The following is a 27,906-nucleotide window of genomic DNA, read 5'->3' on the forward strand; positions in this document are numbered from 1 at the left end:
TCAAGCCTAACAAATTTCTCATTTGCACCTGTATAACTCGATAGACTTACGAATTTTAAGAATCGCATTGGTTATTTATTCTATTCCTTAACGTATATTTAAGAAAATGTCTACAATCGTGTGATGATAAATACTTAAATACAAGTCAGCTTTTACAATGTACATGATTATAAAATTTACATCGCGGAATAAAAATTATTAGTTAATAACAACTCTTCTCTAGAATGTGTTTTATACTACACTATAAGAGTTTCCAATGGCATTAATGATATATAAATAGCCATGTGTATTTTATTCCAATAATATATATTCTCTTTTTATGATACATATATTAATTTAATATAGGAGAACTCATATAATATATATATAAGTACTATTTTTTGTCGATGTTATAACTAATGCGATTCTTAGCGTTTCACTCGATTCCATCTACCCAAAAGTGCATAAATTCTGCAACAATGTGACGTTCGTAAATACTTATTGGCAATTCTTTGCTGAGAAGCAAACAAGGCAAGGCGCCATTAAACACGTTCACAGGACGTCCGAATGAATTAACGAGTGCCACCGGTTAAAAGGCGAATTATTACATAATTGCTTATATTGACTCGCGTATATTTCTGTCGCATCATTGCGTATATAAGTACCTTATATTTTAAATAATTATACGTACATGTGTGTCACATCCGCGCAAATGCATCACGGCGTAGCCGCGACTTTTATCTCGCTGACGTCTCTCTTTTATTCATTCATACGCAAAGATTTACACATTTGAGAGATCGTCGCAATTACTTATCCGCTTTGAAATATATGTTTTTTTGCTTCTCGTTTACAGCATGTGCGTGTATACCGTGTGCGTCGCACAGATGATCGCATGTACATATATTTGCTTTATCTGTCTCCCTTCGTGTAGAAGTTTCCCATGTGTGCGTGAGGATCATATAGCTAGCTTTTAGTTTCTTAATACGACAAAACCCATAGACGAAACACGAACGCTAAGTAACTAAAGAAACGTGCGTCGTCTCATCGGGCTCGGATCGAATGGCGTTCTCATAGCTGGTACCATTTCTTGTCTTTGTACTTGAGCATCAGTCCATGAGCGCTCGTCGAAAAGTTCTCAGCCTCCGACATCATACGTGCGGTCCGCTCTTCGAGCTGCGATAGCTTCTCGCCGCGCTCCAACACCATCTGATGTGCCATATTTACCTCGCCCGTTGCGCTAGAGACTCGTTCTCGGAGAGCCTCGTTTGGTCCTGGAATATGTTTCGCCACTGTGCGCGACGCACGACCGCTGGATTCACCGACTATAATCAGCATCAATATATGAGTTAGCTTACTCTAAATCATTCATTTCTAATATTTTCAATTTGTTAATCCAATAAAAATGTCTGCTTACATAACTCTTCCCGATCGAGACTCCTCGAACCACCACCGAATAAACCTTTGAAGAAACTCTCTTTAGGCGGTTCTGGCATATCGTGGCCAATAAACAGATCACCCATCATCTCTGTCAATTCGGCGCTAATCAAATAAAAATATAACTTACATTTTAAGTCAAATTTAACGTTAAATAAAAGAATGTATCAATATAAATTTAGTACAAGAGATTAGATATTTTATAGAATTAAATAGAAGTGTGTGTGATGTATGTAAAACAATACCAGAATTCACTCGAAACGGAGAACTTCTGTATTTCCATCGGTGATGAGAGATATAAACCATGCCCTCGATTGCTGAAGCAAAGCGTCTTTGCGATCCTGCAAAAAATATGCACAAGGCAGCTTTACTAGAATGCGTTGTTTCATAGATAATAGACTGCATATAAAATGACAATATCAGGGTACAACTGTAAAAGAGTGTCAAGTGTACGTTCTTATATACATAGCATAAAGCTCTGGTAGGTGATAAAAATTAGGTTGATAGTTATAGAGGTTTCAAGTGACGGGAGGAACGCTTTCCTATGTGAAACATTATGAAGCTGGAAAAAAATCATGAAATTAAAAGGAGATAGTACATTGCACGCAAGGCACTCGTGTTGTGTTGTGTCAAGGTTTACGTGTGGTTAGCTGTATTTGATACTCGTAGATGACTTACTGATCGGTATCGCCATTAACAAAGAGTTGATGACCCCATATGGTCAACATGGGGTCTACAATGCCGTGTTTTGTGGTCTGAAAACTGTTAGAGATTTTAGAAACAGGAGAAAAGTGAGCGCTCGACCGTACACGGGTTAATATAAGATTCACGGGTTAATATAAAATATAGTTATCGTTAATTAGCATTAACCCTTAAAACAGACAGTCCAATATTTATTTTAATTTCAAGGAGACTCTTTATATAATATGTTTGCACGATTTTATTTTCTGTACATGTAAGAAAAATTTGTAAGTGAAACAGACGTTAATATGGTAAATGTTGCCTGAAAGTTCGTAGTGTAGTGCCAGATTTTGTTAAATAGATATGATACATATATAATGAGATAGAAAAATTTCCAAATAAAAGTTAAAATTTGCAGATGAAGAATTGCTACAGATAGACAATTTTATATCACGTGATTGTGAAACGTTATGCGAAAGAACATAGGTAAGTCCGAATTAAGATCGAAAATATTTTCAATTTTAATTTTAAGAAGCAAATCCGCATTTTCATTCGTTTCACAATGCTGCATTCTCTGAAATATAGTTAATATGCTTCGAGATAAAGAGTGCAGTAGTAGAAGTGCTCGTAAAAATGCTACAAATGACGCATGCTCTAATTGTGTTAAGGGTTAACGAGTGCATTTATTGCATAGAGAAAAGTCACATGCTAACATTATTGTTAGTAATTATTAATTCACTTTTTGATAAATATTCGTATAAATATAGAGCAATATTTATATGTATAGATATATTACGTGTATAAGTTATCGTCAACTCTTCATATTTTTTTAGGCGATTTCGCAAATAGCAAAATTATTAAACATCAAGAAGAAGATAAGCTCTGCTATGAATTTATTAGCTCCTAAACATTCGCGTAATATTCTTAATATAAAAAGAAATTTCTAGAAGAGTGTGCCATATTATCCATTTCTAAATTGTTTAGTTATAAACTTATGCTTTTAAAATTTGTATAATTATAAATAGATGAATGTTTAACTTATATTGCACAGAACGTTTGATAATTGCACACTCCTAGAGAAATATTATACACATATATAAATAGCATAGTATATTATTATAAATAGAATTTGATAGAAAATGTAATTGGTAAATCGAAATACTTTTAAGAATAAGTACCTGATAGCCAACTATAATATCGTTTACGTGTCAGTAGCGCATATATCTCTGGCTTCGGTATCTTATCTAGATCTACTTGATGATGCTAGTCAATGGATTTCAAATTTGTGTTTATTATTGTTCTACTGCGAATAAATATAAAGTTTCAACAATGATGAAAATAAGCAAAATTTTAATAAGATTAACCAATTCCATGCGTCGTAATAATAAAATGTTGAAAAAATAACTTGTAATAATCAGCTATGCAAATGCAGAAGATAAATTTTGCTACGAAATTTATTTAAAACATAACCGATTTAAAAGATGTACCAATTTAAAAATATTTGAATGCAGCAGATAGGTCTTCGCTTGTAAACGATAAAAGATTCGCCGCTGTTTAATTTAAACAAGAATTTCTGGACTTCCCTTTACCTTTTAAAAGCTAGCTCCTATTTTCTGTTTTCTAATAAGAAGCAATAATTACGTATAAAATATCATATTTAAAAGTTGTGTTTAATATAATATCAGCCGTCTTCCAACCTATCAATTGTAATTTCTCTGTAAAGCATTAGTTAGCAAATAGCTTCAATGGCAATGAATACTTATACCAAAAAGATTGATATATTTTTAATGATAGCCTTAATGCAAGATTAATGGTAAAAATAATTTCTATTCAAGCTTAGTGTGTCTCTTGAAAAGTTAATTTTATCGATTTCAAATATATTTGAAAAAATATATCAAATTATTGCAGATATTAATATTACTAGCATAGCATTACTAAGTTACGACTGCATCATATATTAATATATATACGTATATATATATATATATATATATATATATACAGTATATAATCTTTTGATCTATGTATAATGTTTGTATATCATTCTGAATTATGTAGTATGTAATTTTTAACATTTTAAAAAATCTGTAAATGTATTATATTAAGAGTAAAAAGTATAGAAATTTTTGCGATATTACAATAGCGTATAGTGCAACGCATCATGTGCAAATATTGTCACTATCATATTGCCTTGATAGCTCAAATAAAAGAGTTAGAAAGGAGTTATTTTTCTTACCTCAAATCTACAAGAGGTAGAAAATCGACATCTATCAGCGGTCTCAGGCTGGGCAAACTATACGTTGTGATGTGACCATTCGAAACATAGCATACCAGGCAGACGTTATCTAAACAAAAATGTTTCATGAAGATGAATTTTGAAAGGATTGCATATTTAAGATAATTGGATGACAAATACAATGAGTAAAAATCAAAATGTAAAAAAATAACGTGGATTATACCTTTGAGTGGGGTAACTTCTGCCTTAATTACGATATGAGTCTCCGCTAGCTGTTGCCTATATACACAGTTTTGGGAAGGTAATGCCACAACTCTCGCTTGCTTCTCTGATACAAGCACGACAAATTGCCTGTCCTCGAAGTTATCCCCGCCGACTTGCGTGTTCGTAGACGGTGACATTCGGCTATTTGTACATTTTCCTTGACTCTCTTTAACAAAAATCCATATCATTAATGCAAAATATCTATGCGATGCACATGAAAAGAATCTTCGAAGCAAATTCAAAAATCACGAAATATACAAGAGCTACATCCATCTTCTATTCTTGCGGATATACGTAATTAATATAGAAAATAAAGCCTACTGTTTCGTTCTTTGCCATCGGTGTTTTCGTCTTTCCAAGACTCATATGAATACGGAATCAAAGCGCCGTTGCAGTCTAAGAATGACATCGATAAGATACAACCCTTGAGTTTGAAAGTAGATCCATCTGTACATATAAAACATGTATTAAACCACACGTTACGTGCAACTTAAGACTTAAGTTAAAAAGAAATTATAACTGTACAAATACAGCCTTGGCCATAAGTATTAAACCCTCAATTTATTGCACTTTCTTGGAAAAGGCAGTAATAAAAAAGAGAGTTTATAAAATTTACCATTATAAAATTTATAAAATTTATTTAATATTAAAATTGTTATATAAAAATAAATATTATTTTTTAAATCCATTTTTAATTTATTTTTCGTTAGATATAGAATGATATCTATCAATTTATGGGAGTGCTTCATATTTACTGGTCAAGACTGTAAGATTTTAAAATACTAGATAAGAAAAATTCGCTTACTACAGGTAGACACAACCACTGGGTGAGCATGGCGTTCACTGTGGGCAGGCGTGTTGAATACAACAGTCTGTACAGATCCCAAAGACGTGCCAATCCATAACGTCGGCATGCCGTTTGTATCTTGAAGAGATAATTGAATTATATAACATAAATAATCCACATGTATAGCTTTCATTATCCAAGAACTTTTAATATAATTAACTGTTCTGTACTCATATAATTGTAGTTTTTAAAATGAGTTTTTTTCTTGTTTTAAACGAGATATCTCATGAGAGCGAAAAAATCAATAATAACAATAAGCTAGTAATATTAATAAAGAGAACCACGATATATACATTTCATGCGGAAAAGCGTTTTATGACTTTTAAAAGTCAAAGTTTATGCTCAGCTACGTACCGGTTTTTTTCGTATAAGAATCCGCAAATGTAAGGCAGCTTATGGTTTCGGTGGTGATATTTTCGAGGGATGACATACTCGAGCTCCTTGATCGTTGGAAGGAGCCGTCGAATTTGTCTATCCGACCAGCGGTCCCCAAAAAAAATTATCGATTATTTATAGAATAAGGCGAGTCACTTCTTTCCGGGCTACTAAGAAGCATGCACAATGACTATTAAAATTATTTTTTCAAAAGTTTACATCGTCTTTACGTAGTGTATATCACAAAGTGTAATTAGCAAAGTCAGAACACTTATCAGAGAGACAGCGTAGCTTCAAGAGGACAGTAATAATAATGATCGTGACAATGTGTGTGAAAATGCTGATTATGGCAACGATGACGATGACGATGACAATAATAATAATAATAACAGCGACAGCAACAACAATAACTATCACGATTAAGATATTTCGACTGCAGTTCACAGTATCCTTCACACACTTCAGACTCATCAGGACTTATAAAAATATCAAGTCAGTCATAAATTTACACAGATACATACAAAGACGTACATTCACACACGTATGTACGTACACACGCACACATAATATCATGTCCAATTATATATATATAATATATATAGCGCAGAATTAGAGAATTTCGTTCATAGACTAAGTCAGTCTTGACTAAATAAGCTAGATAGACGAGTGACACGAAGAAGAATCACTTTTGCATGCACGCGTAAAATGTCCGGACGATTATCAGATTGTGTAGTGACGAAAATATCGATTAAGTTTTTTCGTTATGTAAATATAAACCGGACCAAAATCAATACATTTTGTGTAGCCTAGTGAGATTCATATAAAATAAGATAAACAAATTTTATAAAATAATCGAATAATGTCAGACAGTGTATGACTTGAACGTAATATGTTACCTAATATCACGTAGTACACAACTGATTGGTTCTTGAACTTAAAAAAAAAAAAAAAATATACAAATTTAATTATTTTATTATATACATTCCAGATTAAAAGTTTGAAATCACTTTTAAAAAATTGACATTTACGGGAATGACTTTCAAATATCCATAACAATATTTTTTTAATAATAATTCTATACGATAACAGTTATTGAATCTGAAGAATTATTGTAAAAAATATTGTTATTTGACTAAGTAATCTCAAAAATGTCAATTTTTAAAAACTTGTTTCTAAACTTTTAATCTGGAGGGGAAGTGAATATACGTTATATATAATAAATTTAATATATATTATCTAAAATAATCGTTGACTCTATACATCTTATAAATTAAATTTAAATATATAAAATATTTTTAATACCACGAAATGCAACGCGAAATAAGGTAACATTATTTTTCTAACAAGAAACTTAGATCTGAAATTTTGCCGATGGCTCTTAGAAAATCATAAATAAATTAATATGTAACACATAAATAAATTATCGCGGTATCGATAATATCAGAGTCGGTTTTAGAGGAGTTGCATGAGAATCGTCCTAGTTCCCGTGTAATAACACGATAGAAGATAACATTAATGTGCAAAAGGATCGTTTTGCAAACGCGGACAGAACGATAAGCTTTATAATAAAGACGTGTGTTGTTCAGGACGAGAAGATGTTAACCGGTGATATTCGGTCCCACCGATATGTTTGCACATTCACCGTGCACCATCCTATTGTCAGTATATTCACATAAGGTGCATCTTAGATTGTGCATCGAGCTGAGAGGTAGTTATCCGAGAGATGCAACGTTTTAGACCACATCTATAAAAGAAGCAGAAATCAAAAATTTGCCGCATAGGCGAAAACGGAAAGAACAGGAAAAGAGTATCTCTCTTCAAGAGTGCAGTGTGACAACTAGAGATCACGCAGTCTAGACGGTGTGCCATTTCGTGTTTATTTAGAAAAGATCCACTAAAGAGCATGTACAAGTCAGAAGGAAAGAGATGCAGCGTAGTGAGAACTACCGAAGTCATTTTTACATTCAGATCAGATAAAGACCAGACAATATCTATTGAGTTTAGACAATAGAAAAACGTATGTTGTGCTGGAAGAATCTCGGGGACAACGTTGCTCACACAGTTAACGTTTAAAAAATCAACTTTATAAATCAGGAAATAAAAAAAAAGTTATTAAAAAATTAATATTAAAAATCAATTTTAAAATCAATCCGGAGCTTATTTTACAATGACAGGGAAAAATAAAAGTATGGTAGGAATAAAGATATCACATGATATCAACGAATTAATTAATATCGCAAAAAAATGAATATTTATATATATATATATTCATATATAAAATTGTATGCAATCTAATATGTAGCAACATTGTGCAGAGACCCACACTCTCCGAGCTTGAAAAAAACCCGATTCAAGAAGAATCGCTGTATAGTCACAATGAAATCAAACTAAAGGTCAAGCGATCAAAGAGAAGTATAGCTTTCCCATTCGGTGTCATAGAAAGAACAATGTATCGGTGGTCTACGTAGGCCATACATAAATAAAATTACAGTGGGCTGTATCGGTAATACTACCAAAGCTGCTATACTGTCTGGTGTTGGTGAGGATATTCTGGTAGTTCAAAGACGTTTGAGCGACGGCTGAGGGGTAGCTTCTCATCTCCGTGCTACGCTGAGCGTAGAATAGCGAGACTGTCGGAAAAGCGGCGGCAGCGCCCGTGGCGGAGTCCACTTCGAAGTGGCTGGTAGTGGTGCTCAGACACTTCTGGAGCTTCCTTATGCCCTGGGTACGAGGGTGACGTTGATCTAACGTGACACCCTTGCGAGACATCGTATTAATTTCCTCGTCGGTACCGCTAATCGCGCCGGCAGCGGCACTACGAGTACCCGAGCGAGTTATGTTAACACCAGCACTAGAGCCTCCACCACCATCACTATTGTAGGCGCCGTTGCTGCCGCTGCCACCGGTGCTACAACCATCACTATTATCACCATTGTCACCTCTCTCACCACCAACACCCACTGTACTTCTTCCCGTCACCGGCAATACGCACATCCCGTTCATCTACAAATCAGGCGACAAGTCAAACGTGAAGGCAAACATACGACTCAGTCAATGCTTTAGTTTATAAACCAAATTTGTGTGTGGACTGAACTCTTTACATGGAAATGTAATGAAAACGCGGATTTTCTATCAAGCTTCTATTTAAATGAAATAACAAAGGCGCATGGAAAATGAATTTTCATGTTCGTTTTTAATTTTTACTCTTGTTGAATTGTTTTATCGTACGGGCAAATGTTATATTTGTACATTATTTTATCATTTATATTCATTCTTAATAATAGAACGTATACGATGCACGTCAAGCTATTATAGCTTGTTTTGAATGCAATATAAAAGTAAAAATATTCTTTTAGTATAATTTTCTAATATTTAATATTTTTAATCTTTTTCAATATAATTCTTAATTAATTAAAAAAGTAAATGGAACTAAAACGATTATATAAGCTTAATAGAAACATTAAAAATATTAAATGCCAAATAATATCAAATAAAACAGCGCAGAAATTTATTATAATCTGTAAAAAGTATCGTATTTAAAAATATTTAAGCAAATTTATTTAAATATATCATAATTATTATCGATGTGCAATGAGGCAAAATGGGCTAAAATGTAAATTGTTTAAACATTTTCATAAAATCTCTTTATATGCATATATAGGATTTTTTAATTCCCACCCTAAAATTGAAGAGATTCTCAAGCTCTAAATAATGAATAATGTAACAATGAAACTGAACTGATGAGCTGGAAATCGCTGGCGGGAAAAATGTTGATTGACAATACGATTACTTTTTCCTTGTTTGCCTTAATTACTAAATGATGCATGTACGCGAAAACATTTCAATAAAGAATTTGCCTTTTTGTTTTCGTAAAACGTTTTTCCCTCGTTGTTTCGAAATAGTGACACGGAACAGATCTTCATCTTGAGCAAATGGTGCACTATTTGGGAAACGATAAATCATCAGAAGCGATTATCGGATCTGAATAGCGTGATGAAAGTTTACGTAGACATTTGGAGTGTGGCGGAATCGTGGCATCGGAAGTTTCATTAAACAGGAAAATCAGGAGATTGAAACCCTTCTCTTCCACCTCACGACTCTGCGTTCCGTCATGTGGAAACAAATGACAGAGATCCCTCGATAAAGACGGATCGAAAAACACTTCCGTTCAATTCGATTGGACGACTTTGTCACAACTGTTCGAGACTTGTCGAGTAAGTTCGATACAATGGTTCATTGTTGCTGTCTGCACTGGGGCTGACGTTACAGAAGATCTCGCAAGAGGAAAACGATGAACGCCCGCACGTGTTGCACACCTCGTGCTTGGTTGCTCGCTATGTGGAATATCAGCATATTATGCAGAGTCCTCTATAGCAGTCAGTCAATGTCGAGATAAAAATTTGAAATAAAATCTGAAGTAATATAATTCGCAAAGCATTCTGTCGGAAACGTCTATAACACGCGTCAATTTCGCGTCTTAATTATAATTTAATAAAAGGTAGAGATAACTTTTTGTCTCGTTGTCATTAATGATGCTACGACCATCAGTGTTATTATTATTACTATTACTATTTGCGTGCAAACCATCGAAAAAATTTCCAAAAGCTTTGAAAGCAATGTATGTACCGAGAGAAAGGTGTCTGGATAATGTAAGAGTTGGAAAATCAGAAGAAAGAAATCAAATAGTGATTCTACATGTAGATTTGAAGGCAAGTAGATGTACTGCTTGATGTTAATAGTTTACGAATAGAATCCGATCTCTTGGATTATCGTGACCGAGCTATAGAACGACAAGAACTCTGCCTATTAATTTGTAACGTGTAATCATATATCTTGACTTGAGATCTCGGTGTCAAGAAGTGTGTACTTTTCTCTCGGTGATAAGAACAACTGCCAAAATATGAAAAACCTTATTTTTTTTACCTGAATCGACCTTGCTGTCGGGGAAGACCGCAAAATTGATTTGAACCTGAAAAAGTGTTAAAGTAGAATCTCTTCAAATTCGCAATGTAAAATTGTGTGAATGGAGGACTTGGCGCCGGTACGAACAGGGTTTGCGTTAATCTCCTGTTGATATATCCCGCGAGGGTGAGAGGGCGGGGAGGGATCTTTCCCACATTTTGCGAGCATAAGAACAATGTTTACAAGTAGCCATAAAACTTGGAATGGAGTTGACACAAATGGATATACCACGACCAAACGGAGGCGATGCACTTTCAAAATATCTACTATGCATTCCAGGTACTGGTAACCTAAGGGGTGGGAATATACTAGAAATCTTAAGTGTACGGCTTTTTTCCGACCTATTGACCTATCGACCATCACAGAGCAGATAAATTGCAAACTAATGGTTTGACAGGATAATAGCTTTAAGAAAAGGCAATTGATGCGGTTTAGTGAAGCGTTGACATATCCTTTAAAATGTATTCTTCTGAAAATAGTATATCAGAGACACACTTTTTTACGGATATAAATTTAACATACAATAATATAGGCATATGTTTGCGCCGGAAGAACTTTGGCCCGTGCATTTTAGGCGTAATTTATCAGCGACATCCTGTCCCACAATAAACTCGTAGTGCTGCCTTCACTATTAAAACAGCGGAACTTGCAATATTACATTAAATTATAATATTTATATAATACCAACTTTGTATGATTTAAATGATAGACCATGAACTCTTTGAAGTTTAAAGTCTAACAGGCACCTTCTGATCTACACAAATCAGGAATGCATTTTAAAGAATTATCATTTTCAACATAGATCGCGCGTATTGTTTTGTCCTCTAGCAAAGAATTGTCTGCACTCTTCTATTAATTATAAGGCCTTTTCTTCATGATCGAAGAAACGTCGACACACTTCGGACGTGCCTAATCGTAATGTTATCAATGAACTTATTGACTGACCATTATATTAGACTCTACATTTTGCGTGATCAGATTTCACAGCAGTCTCTTATTCCACATAACTATAAAATATTTGCGTTACAAGAAATATCTATCATCCAATTTTTTTATTTTGTATTTTAGTCTCACGATTGATGATATCTACGATAATTCTGCTATTAAGTTCTTATACAAAAACTTTAAAAGAGCTACTGTCGTCAATTCAGCCTTCATTTCTATCGATATCTAATACGTTGAAAATAAATATTCACGAAAATTAAATTGAAATCATAAAATAAATAGATGTGCATATAATAATTTGGAATAAATTTGCATACTGCATATATTAAAATATATGCAACACATGCTCTTTAAATGTATACGATAAACACAAAATAAATTGCTACCGTCAATCATTTTCTTCTGTTTAATGACGTACATGAATGTGTATTAATAGTATTTCAATTGCATTATAATTGTGTTGCTATTTCATCAATATGCACTGTATTGAACATGCAATAAGTAAAGAATAACTAACAGATAACTATGGAAATTTGCGAGCTATATTACTCAATTTTATGTATTTACGAGCATATTGTTAGATTTATGTGATGTATATAGAGTCCAAAAAGCTGTAAAAACAATTAATATTTAATATTTATTTGTGTTCAACAAAAACTAATCTATCGTTTATAAAGTTTAATGTTATCAAAGGAAATTGCAAGAGTTTTCTTGCAAAAGTATAGAAGCTTATTATTGTCACCTACTTTTGATCGATTTACCTAAACATTAATGTTTCACATAAACCTTTGATGGTGACATGTTATAATGAAAGCCAATATTGGGTAACAAAATTAAAATCATTTTATATATTATATTTTATGAAATTATTATATATACAATTGTATATATATATAACTATAAAATCTCTACTAATTGTTTCCATAATAAAAATTCAAGTTAGGAAGGCTCGAATATTTAATATCTCAATAATGTACAAGTATACGATTCGATGATAATAAACTTTCAATTTTAATTTAGCAAAAAAATAAAAAAATAAAAAAATATATATGTATATACTGTTCTGGTCTGATTAAATTAAGCGAGTTTAAACGTGCAAAATTATTGATATTTGTGAATTATTTATTTTAAATAAGTTTGTTTTTAGATAAATTTATTACGATAAAGTTTACCCAATCTTGGCAAAGATGCAATTAATATGAGTTGTGTTAACGTTTCCTCTGGAAAAAATTTTTAACGCATCTAAGAGCATCCTAGGCTTTGTGTTAAAAAAAAAAGAGGCAGAAGCACGTCCAGGACCAGCCGAGCTCTCTCTCTATGGTTAGTCTACACCCACCACATGTTCTCAACCACAGATACAAATGCAATTTCATTGTTAATCGCACGCTTCCCGATCGAGGAAGATTTCGATCGTTAGTAAGATTAATTACACGCACAACATTCACATTTAACGTGAAAATCTAACGAAGTAATATATCTCTAAGGACACACGGACGACACATAACGCTCTTCTACGTTAAATGTATAAACACTTACTGAATCTTCTTATAAGATTGCCGGTGAACGATTCTGAGGTAGCACTCTCCTCGCATCTTAGGTCACAAACGGTTGTCTCGTTCTTGGAAAATTTTAGATTGGGCACCGAGAGCAAACGGCCCTCTCTTTTTGCTTGTTTGATCTTGGCAATATACCTCAATCTTGGCGGTTTTGTCTCGTGTTCGGGCAAAGACAGGTTCATCGGTCTTACCGCTTCAGTTTTCGCGCCGATATTGTCATTGCTAATTATCGTTTTCTCATTCTCGTTCTCCGTCGGGCTTCTAGCCTCTTGGATCTCTTGCTTCTTGTCATCAGTTTGAGGACTCTCGCGTCCCGGAGATTGACTCTCCGGCGATAACGAGGACTCAGAGTCAATACTTTCGACCGGCGACAGCGAACAACTTGTGCTGGCCACTTCGTTGATATTGCAGTAAAATGTGGAAGACTTTTGACTGCCAGTATCGCTGCTTATCTGCTGGCATTGGGGTACTTGCATGAGCCCCGACGACGAGCTCTTTCGGAAACATAAATATGTACACATTGTAAAACAATATTAAAATTATATAAAAAAGCAGGAATATACTTTCACTAACATGAAAGTAATTTCCGAGACATAAGCACTCGAGACTAATTTCTCTACACAAATTTGTACAATTACATATAATTCTATATAATTTAAAATTAAATATTTCTTTCATAAACTTATAAGTCAAATAAGAAAGAAACTTTATATCACACTTAAGATACATTACAAACGTTGCAGAGATATGAGAATGCAATGACTGCATTGTAAGTTAACACTAAAATATTTTGAGACATCTCGCGTAGACGTAAACCGTACAAACAATAATGATAGAAACACAAAAAACTTGAAATTATTGACGATATATAGAATAATGATAAGTAAAGCACGTATTAAAAAAACATACAAGTACCCCATTCTGAGAAGACACCGAGGACGGTGTAAAAGTATTTTTTATCTTCAGATCAACCTTGCTTAGTTGTCTCTTGAGACTAAATCCCTTCCAACCTTGGCTTTTCTGACACTCGTCACCGTTAGGAATGTTACCCGCTTTATTGGATTCGTTCGTGGTTTCCTCCGCGTTCAGTTTATCGCTACTGTTTCCAGTCTGACTCTCATTGCGAGGACACTGTTGCTGTTGCTGTACTTGTTGGATCGAATCCGCTATCCTTGTAACTACCGGCTCGGATTCCATCACGGATTCTCGTTGACTCTGATGGATTTAAGATGTTGGGCTTTGCACAATCAGTTCGTAGGTAAAAGAAAATGATATATATATTGGACCTAATTCTAAGAACGGATTTTAAAAAGGACTTTATGCAATTTTCGCGTTCGTGTTCCGTAAGTGTCCACTAATAGTGGTGTAGACTAATCCCTTATTATCGTGCTATCGTACGATCTGCCGTGTCTGTAAAAACGCGTGAAGAAACATGCTTACTAAAGAAAAAGCACAATATAAAATTTAAACTGAAAGCTACTGCAAATGTATGGTAACTTGTCACTTCCCAGGCTCGTGAAAAAATTTGAATTGAAGAGTGCAGACAGGACAATGATTAAATTCGGGGTTTTTTTTCTCTATTAAATCTGTCTGCCTACTCTTGATAGATGCCTAAGATGCTCGTAGAGACGTAGGCCTTCGATATCGCTAATCAATGAAATATTGTAATGTATCATTGTATAAATAACGATTATGCCAAATTTATATCTCACTTTTTTAATGATTATGTAATGTTTTATAAACTTTCGGAGCACATGTAGAGTATTGTTGACAACTTCTTCCTGCTATTGAATCATTATTGAGAACTGAATTCATAAATTCTGGATAATGAACGATCAGATTAAAGTATTGTGAATATATCTATATGTATAAATGAGTATTTAAAAATATCGCACATATATATATTATTATCATTATGCCTGATATGATTCATAAACGAAAAGAATACGGTTAATTGTATTGGCACCTTTATACATGAGTTATTAATAGTTTTTGCTGAGGGTCTATAATTTTCTGTCAATAAGAGAATAATATGAAATAGCAATCATTGAATCTCGACGATATTACAAATCCCTGGAAAGGAAAATCTCTAATTTATGAAAAATATAATATGAAACCAGCTTATATACGTAGCTGAATTAACATATACATTTCATATCTGTGCAGTGAGTTACAAGTCTTATCTACACTGTTCATGTAAAATAAACAAAAAGAGAATTAAAAAAATTACATATATATGTACTAACAAGCATGCGAGTACATTTATGGAAATATTGCTGGAAGGTAACTGGATACTGGCTTCATAAAATAGCTCTGCGAACAGTTGTACCATTTGTTCCATAATAATTCTCACTTGATTTGCTTTAAGCATACATGAAAAGTTAGTGATGATCTTAAACAATGTGGTATATAATGTATGCATTACATCAGTAAGATGACAGTACTAGGCGTTGATAAAGGTAGAGCAAGCATATACAAAAATGTTACATATCTATCTAATTATTTATGAATTGGATTTTTCAAATTTATATGGTTCAATAAACTTTACTTTCGCAACCAAGATAGGAAATAAAGTGTCATTTTTAGCAATATAGTTACAAAATTTTAAATTATAAAACAAATTTTAAATTATAAAACAAAGTATACAATGATTTAATTTAATTCCATATAAAAATTTAAATGTAACTTGATAAAATTTCATATCGTTGTTTATTTATTAGCAGTTAATTTAATTTTTTTATTAAAAATGATGACATACAATAATAAATGGCAAAGTTTCTATAATACTTTAATATTAGAAAAAAAACTTCCAATTAAGATATAAAATATCATTACGTAATTATACGAAAATATAAAATGTTTTATCTTACTTGTAACATTTGTATATCGATATATCTTTAATCACCTGCTAGATATTTCATCAATAATTGTGCAATGCTGACATTTACTGATGTGATGTACATATATAGCTGAAACATGTTATAATTATTATTACACAAACACATTTTGTTTGTACTAATAAATTATTGTACACACATCTACATACACTAAAAATATTTTTTTAGAAGAACATTTGTTTTATTATTTACAATGTCCAAATTTTTATCTTCTAACATTGTACTACACCACCAATGTTACGTTAAGATAAATATATAACACAAATACAGTTTTTAAAATTCTGTTACTAAGTTAATAATTGGCTGCGTTCAGCAGATTTAACAGTTGAGTGAGCGCTCGCTGCTATTGATGTATTCTTCCAGATCTAGAATGCTGATTGGATGATCTAAAAGAATACACCAATAACAGCGAGTGTTCACTCAACTGTTGAGTCCGCTGAATGCAGCCATTGTTAACATAACAGTATAACAAACATCAATAGTGTACACTGCTACTATTATAATTAAATCACGTATCTAAAGAAAAAACACCCATCTAAAAACATCATTTAATAATTAGACGTCATTTTTAAGTTCTTCTTAATAATATTTTAATTTCTCAAACATAAAATTTTCCTAAATACTTGATATATATATATGATGCTTTGTTATCTCAATGATATTTTAAATTTAGTGTACTTAACAAAATTTTCAGTCTTATAATACAATACATCATACATAAATTACGTGAGCACTGCTAATGCTCACGTAAAATTTATGTTGCACATTTATATTTCTCATGCATTATTGTATTTTATATTAATTTCTAATGATCTATATTATACGATAAAAAATTTATGAACATTGTTGTAAACAGTGTTCATAAATTATAAATTTTCATAAATAATGTAACATATGCACGTGCATATATATTGCATACATTTTTACAAAATAACATTTAGTTTTCGAAGCAAATTAATTGTAAATTATAACGTCAACATTATTAATTACATTAATATTATTTCTATGATCATAGTTATAAATACTTTACATTTTTCATATGAAGTCTATGCACATGCACAGATCCCACCAAATATTTATGTAAGAACCGTTGCTGTACTTATTATGGACTAAGTAACTAACGTTTTTAATACTGCTTTTCTATATTGTTTCTACTTTTTCATTTGTTTATTTGTACTCATTTACTACATTCAACATTTTATTATCCAATAACAGATTAAATAATAAAAACCTAATTCGTATCACCAATTGCTAACTACTCAAATAACATAATATAAATAATATTCTATACTGATGACACAGCAACATTGTACAACAAAAAAAACATAACAATTTCTTCAACAAAAATATATTTAATCTTACTTGCTTCAATGGTAGACACATAGTAGTTAGCTAAACATTAAATGCAAAATATATTTGAGTACAACGGAAAAAAAGCGTTATTTTATATATATATGAAATTACATTAAGAAAACAAAGTATTTAACATCTACATGTATACACTGAGATATACATTTTCTTATATAACTTTAATATTTTGTCATAATAATAAAGAAATAAGAACAGCACATTGTTATAATTTGTAAAGAAAATCTTCGCCACATGGAAAATGATAAGATTGACCAATAGTTGTCGATATAAAATCTTTCTTCGTAATAGAAAAATTTCTTAAAATAGATTTTTTTTAAAACATATTTTCATTAAATTTAATAAAGATTACGTTGTTTAAGTCATCTGTTACATAAATGTTCAATACATTGAAAATTAGAGATTATTCCTCCTAAGGTACAACTGCTCGAATTTTGTCAGATATATTTAAAATCAATTGTTTTATTTTTCTAATATTATGTGTTATTGCCTAATATTATCTGGAAATTTGCTAAGCAGAAGTTTAGACCTCTTGAATATTTTTGCCATTAATAAATTTATTTAAGAGATTATATATATTATAGTAAAAAATAATGAAGTTAAAAAAATATCCTGTGTATAATTTATTGACTGTAATATATGGAGAGAATACTGTTGTTAAAGAATTTGTTATATGAATATGTCATAAAATAAGTATTTAGTATTCGATTCAATATAATTATATATACAGTTTAAATAAGTTTAAAGTGCCGTAATTGCAAGTAATATCTTTTTACACTCTATTCATATTTAAATGCAAATAAAATTTACATATAATATACTTCTAAAGCACTTAGAGAAATATTATACTTAGTAATGAGAAAATTAATAATTAAAGAATTAAATAATATGATTAAATTAATTTGTAAGTACTAAGAAATATCTAATAACATATCTTGAAATCATATTTGTAAGCGACTGTAAGTAGCAGCTTAGTGTCATTGAAATTCAATGAAACACGTTTGTTTCCATATTTTCTAATCGTATTTTTTAATTTAAAAACAAATTTTAATTACTTATTAAAAGTAATTACTCTACATAAATTTTAATTACTTATTAAAAGATAGCTTTGTTATCTTTATTAGATGTTATTAAGATACCATATATTTTAAATTTTAATTAAAATATTTTTACTATTATCATCACCTTTGATTAACAAATATTATATTCGCATGTACTTGCATAAGAATAAATACTTTACCTTTTTGTTGCCAACATTTATTTTGTTTTATAATATATTTAAAATAGTTTTTAAAAAAAATGAGATTATATAATTTTTAGCGAATTATGCTGTAATGCATAAAATTACAAGCATTTTAGAACATAATATGAAGAATAAAATTGTAGGAAAATTCCTCAAAATTTTCAAATTCATTTTACAAAAGTTTCAATTTACAAAAGTAGACTAGTAAATTACAATAAAAATCTTTAGGTCATTACTTTTTATTTAAAAAAACATGTACTGTACTGTGCAAGTAAACAAAATTTTGATAGCTACTATACACGCACTCGTAATGAACATTTTTAAACATTATTTTGAGGTATTTATATTTATTTACAGAATTGAAAAAATGTTTCATTCAATCATGAAACTTTAAACTGCGATATTCTTTCTAAATTCTTTCACGTAATTATAGCAATTTACTTATGTAAACATTTTATAATCATGCAATAAAAAATAATGTTGGCACTTAGAGAAAGCGGAATGCAAGATGTAAAAGTTCTAGGTCCTTCTAGATAAAATCAAGGGTAAGAACTGGGAGAATTAAAATGTACACAGAGTTCTAGTAGAAAAAGAAATACATTTTACCTGATCTGAACTTGGACTTCGTGCCTTATCTTCATTTTCTCGTTTTAATTCGTCCTGCCGTTTGGGACTTCGCAAGACGCGTTGATAAGGATCGCCACCACCAAGATCACTGGTGTTCAATACGACTAAAGAGATCTTCTGCACGATGTCCACTATCACTAACCCTGACTCATTTCCATAGGCCAATCTAAACATTAAAATATTGCATTGCATACTCTTTGCCTATGATATGCGATGACATTTTTGAAAAGTTATGCCTGGTAATATATGATAATGCCAATTCAATTACGAAATTCTCATGTACGTTACAATAGCTAATACAATCCTATAAATTACACTCACAGGCCGTATGAGGAATTTAAACTGAGGGACGTTATATTTTCGGGTAGTTCTCCAGGAGGTGCAGTTGTCAAACAAATCAATGTCGCTTGAAAACCGGCTGGCCTTTTCTGCAGTCCCGTTTTGACTTTGAGCGGATGATTGAACTCTATGGTCTTCGTTTCCACGTTTCCTACGGTGTTTCCGGTTGCCGGAGATTCACGATCCGGTGAATTGTCCGCTTCTTTTAACGGATCCACTGATAAGCATATTTCTAAAGTCTGTAATATCGAAAAAAATCATTTTATTTTTGTTATGAGAAAAACACGAATGCAGCGTAAAGAGAATACTGTTATTATGTAAATAAAATTTAATGAAATGATATAATATCTAAATTAAAAAAGAATATTGATCGTTTCACTTTAAGTTTACTAATAGCAGGACTGTGTGTGGGCATGTATTTTAAATATTTTTATTTTAAATACATTTGTAATGCAATTGTATTTCAGCGGGGCACATAAAAATATTTTGTATTTTATATGTCAAATCGAAAGATTGAAAGTATTTTGTATTTTGTAGTTCAAACAATAAGATTGATTGTCAATCTTAATATTTGAAAAATATTATAGTATTTGAAAAATACTATAAAATATAAAATATATTTTCAATCTTTTTCGATTTGAAATACTGAAATACAAAATACTTGTATATGCTTCGATAAAATACAAAATACAATTGTATTACAAATACTGTATTTAAAAAAAATTTTGAAATACATGCCAGCCCTGACTAATAAATAGTAGCGGAAAGAAGTAATATATTAAATGATTAAATAAATAAATGACACTTACCACTACTTCAGACATACTTTCAACCTTTTTAAATTTAAACAACACGACATGCTTTCCGCTCCCTGCAATAGCTAATTTCCGACTTTCAGGACAAAGGAAGATAAGTTGAATCGCTAACGGATCTTCCTCAGAATCTATACTACGCGTTCTAGTTTTTTCAAAAAGTTTCGCCGTCTTTAGTTTGTAAAGGACTTGTAATGTTCCCGCTGAAGCGTCCCAAAACTTTATACTGCCATCAGCATGCCTGCGGACAACACATATGTAGCCACAGAAATTTAAGCAACTTATTGATTATCGCTTAACTTGTGATAGGCTGTAACATGTATGCACGTAGTAGCACGTACAATATGATCATGCATTGTATGGATATTATCATGTTAATAGAAAAACAAATTCTTTATTCATTGACACGAAGTTGTATCCATGATAATATTACCCCGTAAGAATAATTTCGTTATAACTGCTAGAACTGGAGCTCCATTCGCCACCAGAGATAGGCCATTCTTTCTCGCTAAAACCAGTCTTCTTCTGTGACTTTGATCCAACGGAATAAAATGCAGGTACTAGATCCGAAGGGCAATCCGCAAAATATGCACAACATGTCACAGGAGATTCATGAATATCCATAGGATATGGATTCTCAAAACAAGGGAATCCAGTAGTTAACAAATCTATCACAACCAGATCATTTTGTAATAAAACAACAACAGCATAAGGATCTTGAAAATCTGAAAAATGGTAACAGTAATGATTAGTGCTACCAAATAATAAATCTAATATATATATATATATTTATATAAATTATAATACTAGTGATATGTATACTGATAAATTTTTCATTTATACTGTAGTTGATAAAGATTACAACTTGTACAAAGAAAAAGTAATATTTTATTTCAAAACATTAGAAAACATATTCTACCGTACCACTAGCCCATGGACTATCACACAGCGTTATAAAGTCTACAACATTATGTTCCATTTCGAGCACCGTAGTAGTTTTTCCATGTATCACTGTAATGCTGGGTGTTCTCCCAGTGGTGTCCTGTGCTAATCCACCAGAGAATATCACATATGCTTCTCTGAAAGTTTACGTTTAGTTCGTATATTACTTAAGATTAACGAATAGTTATTACTTAAAACTCTAATATAACGAAAACTATCTCGTATCATTTTACCCTGCTCTCGATAATTTCCATTCTACTTTTTGAATGGCTTTGCAACGTTCAGGTTCTCCATCTTTAGTGAATTTTGCTGTAAAAAAGATATTATAAAAATTTTATATGTTACATGATCAAATAAATAATAAACTAAATAAAATCATCAATCGAATCTCACCATGTGGAAATGTTATACTCGGTTTTAATTGCCGAATAGTCCAAGTTGAAAGAGAACCGTCCGAGTGACTGCACATGAATTGTTTACCTTCATGATGCCATGTTATCGATGTTAATAAATCATCTGTTTGACATCTATAGTCAGCAATCTTGGTTTTTAAGTCCCATAAAACAATTTGCCCTGATGAATATCCTATAAGCATCTGAAAACAAAGCATTCGCGCATATAAGAGAAGTGCGCTTTCTCATGGCAAAAGATACTTCCTTGAAACAAGACACGTGGATATATGTATATATAAATGTATATATATATAAGTGACAAAATGTTCTTTTACAATATATCTCAATTCTGTTGTCACGACAATACATTTAGCATATACTAGAGAGATCATAATATAGATAAAAATGTTGTGAACAATGGTTTCTACAAGATTTGTGCGAAGGGCACAGATAAAACTCAGAGATACGATGATTGCGCATGATGTTAATTATCGACTGCTGAAGAAGAACGAATGAGATGGACGAAAGATTTTCATAATCGAAAATAAGTTAATCAACAAAGCAGACTGTTATTAAACGCGAAAAAGTTTATGTATTATGCAAAAGTAATTATATACAAAATAATTTAATTATATAATTTTAACCTTGTCGTTAAATATGAAATTAAATTACTTTCCATTTGAAAGACTTAAATTTCTTAAATTCCGTTCACTTAAATTTTTTCATGTTAAAAATCGCAGTTTCATAATTATAATTCTTAATGGTATTTTATTTAACATCACTGTTTAAGATAAGACCGTTTTAATATGTTTTGATACTCTTAGAAACAAGAAAATGGATATAATATATAATTGACGGGTATCGATTAAAATATGTATATCTTCAGTAATTCGTTTATCTATACGATTTTAAAAAGCACTTTTTTATAACAAATATTTTCGTAAATAAAATGGTATACATTTTCTTACACAATTACAATCGAGAAAAAAAATAGTATATTTATACGATATTACATATATAATATCAAATTTTAAACTATCAATATCAAAGACACAGAGAGTTGCAAACGCAACTCAAACACACAAACACTCATCACACACTCATGACTGCACAATTATATAGTAAGTAAATAGAAGACATATTTGCATACGGTTCCGTAACAGAAACTCCGTTGTCAGAAGTTGAACTAACAGTGAACTCACATATCAAATGTGTAAAAAGATGAGTGATTATGACCGCGGTATGACTCTTTTATCAATTCATAAAATTTAAATCCATTTTGGAATATTGAACACTATGGATATTCTCCTTCTTTTTCTTTCTTAATGAAATAGGCGTTTAGATTCTCTTTCGTTTGTATACACAACAGTGACAGCATGCACGCATGCACACATACAACATGCAAGCACACACTTGCACTTAGCTTGGATCCAGATAAATAATCCAAGTTTGTAAAGAAAATATATTGAATAAACGCCAATCACGCGCGTTAATGTTCCTTCTTTTTTTTTATCGCGTCACGATAAAATTGAATAATGTCAATAATGAAATTATGATAAGGATGGAATAATAATGCAAAAAAAACGTACTCAAAAAACGCGCGTACCTTGCTCAAATCTAAAGGATTATCACTCAAGTGTACTACAGCACCAGGGTGAGTCTTTCTAGATCTGAAAAATATATATATGTATATACACACACATGTACAAGAGAACCATTATTTTTGTGTTATTGTGAAACATATATAAAACTCGTGTGCGGTCTTTAACCGATGTGTTTTATTGTAGTTTTATCATTGTGCTTCAGCTGATAAGTATTACGTTATTTAATGTATGCCGATAATATTTTTATATATTAATTGGCACTATATTATATATTTCAAGAAAACACGATAAGAAAATCGTGGTTAATTAGTATACAAAGAATAAATAATAAAACATTCCTAAATAGATATAATAAATAGTTAAAGATTTCGTAGCGTATTAATGCCAATAAATCAAATGTACAAGTATTAATAGGCTTTGTCGATATAGTAATGAATTTTCGGAAAGTAGAAAGAAGATCACAGGATTCGCTTATATAAGTTATTTTAAGTGTCTCGCTATTGGGAATTATTCGTAACTAATTATTCATTAACATCTGGTACGGCCACGCTTGTCCGTGACTTATTTACTAGTCAAATAATATTCTCTGACGCAAGTCCTATCGGGAAAGGTATCTGTGTCAAAAATAAGAATAAGTCAATACTCTTTTGACTATCAGACAATTCTGAACTAGGCTAATTTCTACAACTGATTAATTAATAACCTTTAATTTGTCTTGTAGATGTATTAAGTCCCAATGGTGGTACACTTATAATGAGCACCCTTATACCATCACTGCCACATTCACATCTATGTGTCTACAGTCAGGCACAATAAAGAACTACTAAGGTCTCTGATGTCTGTTCCTTCCAGTGTTAATAAAGTATATATAGTACTAGTATAGGTATATAGTATACTAGTAGAGTTTTTTTATTGGGGAGATAATCTCCATACACGAACGTTATCCGTCCACCGAAATTTAATTAACCCATACATTCACACATTTAGGACACAATCTCGAACGACACATCGTATTTATTATTATAGGAATTAGTGGAAACGGGATCTGAAAATACATCTTACTTTTCACTCATCTTTTTGAAAAATATTTTCTCGAGACAGCAAGTGCTAATCTGTTATGTAAACGTCTTGTAAGGATTACACAAATAACTAAATATATACTTCTTTTAAGATGAAATATTCTATAAGCCACCGTAATTTCTTACTTAATGTCATAAATACGGATTTATTAAGATAATAAATTTAAAGACGTGCGCGTCAGACGCGCATTTTATATCGATTAACAAAACGAATAGAGAATTACAGTGGCTTGAAAAATATTTTTCAAATTAAAAGAATTATCCGCAAACATATCCAAGATATTTTGCCGTAATACAAACTTAAAGTGCCAATATTGTAAAAATTTTAAATAAATCTTTTATCTCGCTAAAGCTGTTATTTGTGCGGAAAGTCTTTCCGTTTGCTTTCAGAAAATTTCATTAAAATAATGACTAATTAATCAAGCGCTAAAAGTACAGAGGAATTTCACATCGTATTATTGCCCTTAGTACTGAAGATCCTATCGCTGAAATCAATCACGTTAAGTGGCAGTTCGCTTCGAAATACTTACTTACCTTGATGTAACAAAAATGTTAAATGTGTTTGTATTCCCACAATTAATAAAAATAAAAATTACAGAGATTGTCATTAAAGTTTATTATGCTTTGCATGCGTTTATCGACTGTTGCATTTTTTAAACGTATCAGCGTTCGTACAAATACACCGATATATGCGTTGCGCTTCTCTTATTAAGATTACCAAATATCGTAATAGCAAAAAATGTTACTTACACTTCAATAGCCTTGTTCCAATTAATTACATATCCGGATAGAACAAACGTTTCAATGTGCAGTATGTGAATATTTCCTCGATCGGTCCCAATGTACAACCATTTACTTTGCAGCGGTAAATGTATGCAAGTGATTCTGTCGAAAACGAATATTACACGTTTCGATTAACACTCGACTGCCGAAAAGTTCAAAGTAGTTTAGTCAGCGCTTGCGGAATGTGAAATCTTTCAAGTATATCACATTCCACTCGTGCAACGTATGATTAAAAGCCGTTAGGCGCACTATGCACGAATCCGTGTATACCGCAAAAGAGCGTAGCTCAAAGCTTAAAATTAGGGAAAGTAACATTAGCCTCGTCGCGTGTTAATGACTGACCTGTCTCTCTGAAACTTGAGGCTATGTACCACCTGCGGTATCTTCTGACGGAAATTCCACAAATGCAAGGTGTCGTCCTCCGTAGCGGACACCAACGCTCCTTCGTTGATCAGGAACTGCAGTCGCAACACGGGCGAACATTCCTCGTGTTTAACGTGTGCATCCACGCCCGGTCTACCCAAACTGTTTTTTTTTCATTCCATCAAATTAATTAAGAAAAATGATCTGTCTAGATTGCGAGTCGCGATTATTAATATCGTCGCGCGTTAACACTTTGATTTCTAAGCTGACTTTGGCATGTGAAGCATAAATCTTATAGTATATTATTTTAATATTTTATTGTTTTTAACGTATCAATATAAATAATTTATATTGTTTCTTTAATATCTTAAATGGGTAGTAAAATCATTCCTATGTTCATGTCTATCAATATAGATTAACTTTTATCTCAATTTATCTTACTCTTTATCTTTTTATAATTCTGAATTAGAAAAAAATAAAGAGTAAATTAAATTGAGATTAAAGTTAATTTATATGATCAGAAATAAACATTGATTAGATAAATAAAACCGTTACTTATAACAAATAAATGACGACATTCTTACGCGAATTTGATACGGTTCTGTTTGAAATATTAAAAAATTTAACTAAGTATATCTGTAAAATAATTTAATTAGACTATCAAAATAATTATGTAAGATGTTCAAGTTGGTTGTTAAATATCAAAATTTTTTAAAAATTGCTCATCACGCTTCAGTTTCTTACATAATTATTTTAATGGTTTATCAAAATTATTTTCAGATCTGTATCTAACTAAATTTATTTCAGTTCTTAAAATTTTCGTGTATAATACGCGTGATTCAAATATAAGTGGCATGGCAGTGAAATTAATCACAATATTCCACATATAATACAATAAAACGTGCTTTATTCTCTTATCGCGCAATAGCTTATAAGTTTACGTATATAAAATAGCATAAAGACACAAAAGTCGAGAGAAAGAAACATTGTTGGAAAAGTCCCGTCGATACCAAACCAATCATATTATACAAATTCGTTAACTTCCGCAAGTCAGTAAATCTTCTTAAATACCGTGAAACCGTAAAAATTTTCATCTACAGCGAAATCGACAGCGAGGTTGGGAACTCTTCCGTTTATAGTTCATCGCGATAGTTGGTAATGCCCACCGAACTGCGATGAGCATCTATTACTACACTTTGGCCATGATAGATCAATGAAATCGCTGACGTGTAAAAACACACGGTCGAAGAGCCACGAACCGACAGGACCGTGTAATTAATCCGCTAAAATTGTACAAACCCGTTGTATATCCGAAATTTTTTATAGCGATCACAAAAGCAGGGCGTCGAGTACCTATAGTTTTTACTTCCGCCAGTACAACAATTCTCGACACACGAGCGTTGTTTTGTTATATAACAACCGAATTACGCGAGTACATACATGAAAAGAACGATTTTGCTGAAGTATCTAAAAATGTAGGTAGATAGAAATCTGAAAATAATTTCGTTGGAGCATCAAAATAATTATGTAGGAAACTCAAGCATGATGAGTAATGTTGCAAAAAGTTTTGATATTCTAGCAACCTAGCTGTTTGAGCGTTCCACATAATTATTCTGATTATAGTTTAACGAAATTATTTTCAGACCTGCACGTAATTAAATTTTTAAATACTTCAGCAAAGCCGTCTTTTCCATGTATATTTACTGGTGACACACGTGGTCGAGAAAAAAATTTGATAATCTCTCGACACTACGCAGTAGCAAACACACAGTGCATAGAAAAAGGAAAAAAAAAAGAGAGAAAAAAGCGAAAATTGTATCGTGTCGCTGGTATCAACGGGGTCGACCCGGCTTTCGCGTCTTTTTAATCGCCACGCGCATTCTCTTCTGCCGTCGGCAAGAAAAAAAACGTTTAATTGCGGAACGCCGCCCCGTTATTAACGATAACGTCGAAGGATACATCCTGAGGGATCCTGATTTAGTGCCAATAGCTAGGAGCCTTTGAACTGGGTCGAATGCCAACGCTGTCGGTTGATGCGGGAAGCCGTGTCTGAATGTCTGTAACATAAAAGGTATCCGTTTCATGTGCCATCTTTCCTGCTTTAGCCGCTTGGAAGTGACTATTCATCCCCGTAAGGGGTTGCAGAGATATATCAGACGGGCCGGGGGGGGGGGGGGG

At 31.9% G+C, this 27,906-nt stretch overlaps 1 protein-coding gene across 7 annotated transcripts in view; it reads right to left on the minus strand.

Annotated features, from left to right (window-relative positions):
- Positions 1-379: 379 nt before the first annotated feature.
- The window catches only part of Tomosyn (syntaxin-binding protein tomosyn), a 42,535-nt gene continuing 15,008 nt past the window's right edge, over positions 380-27,906 (minus strand). The window contains exons 2-23 of one of the 7 annotated variants that reach the window (XM_018510134.1): positions 27,688-27,785; positions 25,708-25,890; positions 25,333-25,467; positions 23,506-23,569; positions 21,901-22,102; positions 21,741-21,816; positions 21,490-21,644; positions 20,999-21,290; positions 20,563-20,806; positions 19,736-19,992; positions 19,394-19,580; positions 14,195-14,494; positions 13,260-13,773; positions 5,796-5,912; positions 5,400-5,519; positions 4,916-5,041; positions 4,554-4,760; positions 4,331-4,439; positions 2,092-2,175; positions 1,659-1,754; positions 1,394-1,518; positions 380-1,301 (exon numbers count right to left, since the gene is read on the minus strand). In XM_018510134.1, coding sequence (XP_018365636.1) covers positions 1,048-1,301; positions 1,394-1,518; positions 1,659-1,754; positions 2,092-2,175; positions 4,331-4,439; positions 4,554-4,760; positions 4,916-5,041; positions 5,400-5,519; positions 5,796-5,912; positions 13,260-13,773; positions 14,195-14,494; positions 19,394-19,580; positions 19,736-19,992; positions 20,563-20,806; positions 20,999-21,290; positions 21,490-21,644; positions 21,741-21,816; positions 21,901-22,102; positions 23,506-23,569; positions 25,333-25,467; positions 25,708-25,890; positions 27,688-27,785 — 3,945 coding nt within the window. In that variant the 3' untranslated portion in view covers positions 380-1,047. Of the gene's footprint in view, positions 1,302-1,393; positions 1,519-1,658; positions 1,755-2,091; positions 2,176-4,330; positions 4,440-4,553; positions 4,761-4,915; positions 5,042-5,399; positions 5,520-5,795; positions 5,922-8,329; positions 8,820-10,739; positions 10,786-13,259; positions 13,774-14,194; positions 14,495-17,538; positions 17,569-19,393; positions 19,581-19,735; positions 19,993-20,562; positions 20,807-20,998; positions 21,291-21,489; positions 21,645-21,740; positions 21,817-21,900; positions 22,103-23,505; positions 23,570-25,332; positions 25,468-25,707; positions 25,891-27,687; positions 27,786-27,906 lie in introns of those variants that run through there. The other 6 variants (XM_018510133.1, XM_018510138.1, XM_018510136.1 and 3 more) reach the window with 6 other exon arrangements.

Source organism: Trachymyrmex cornetzi, unplaced genomic scaffold (genome assembly GCF_001594075.2).
Source record: "Trachymyrmex cornetzi isolate Tcor2-1 unplaced genomic scaffold, Tcor1.1 scaffold325, whole genome shotgun sequence".
In the NCBI taxonomy this organism is placed as follows: Eukaryota; Metazoa; Arthropoda; class Insecta; order Hymenoptera; family Formicidae; genus Trachymyrmex; species Trachymyrmex cornetzi.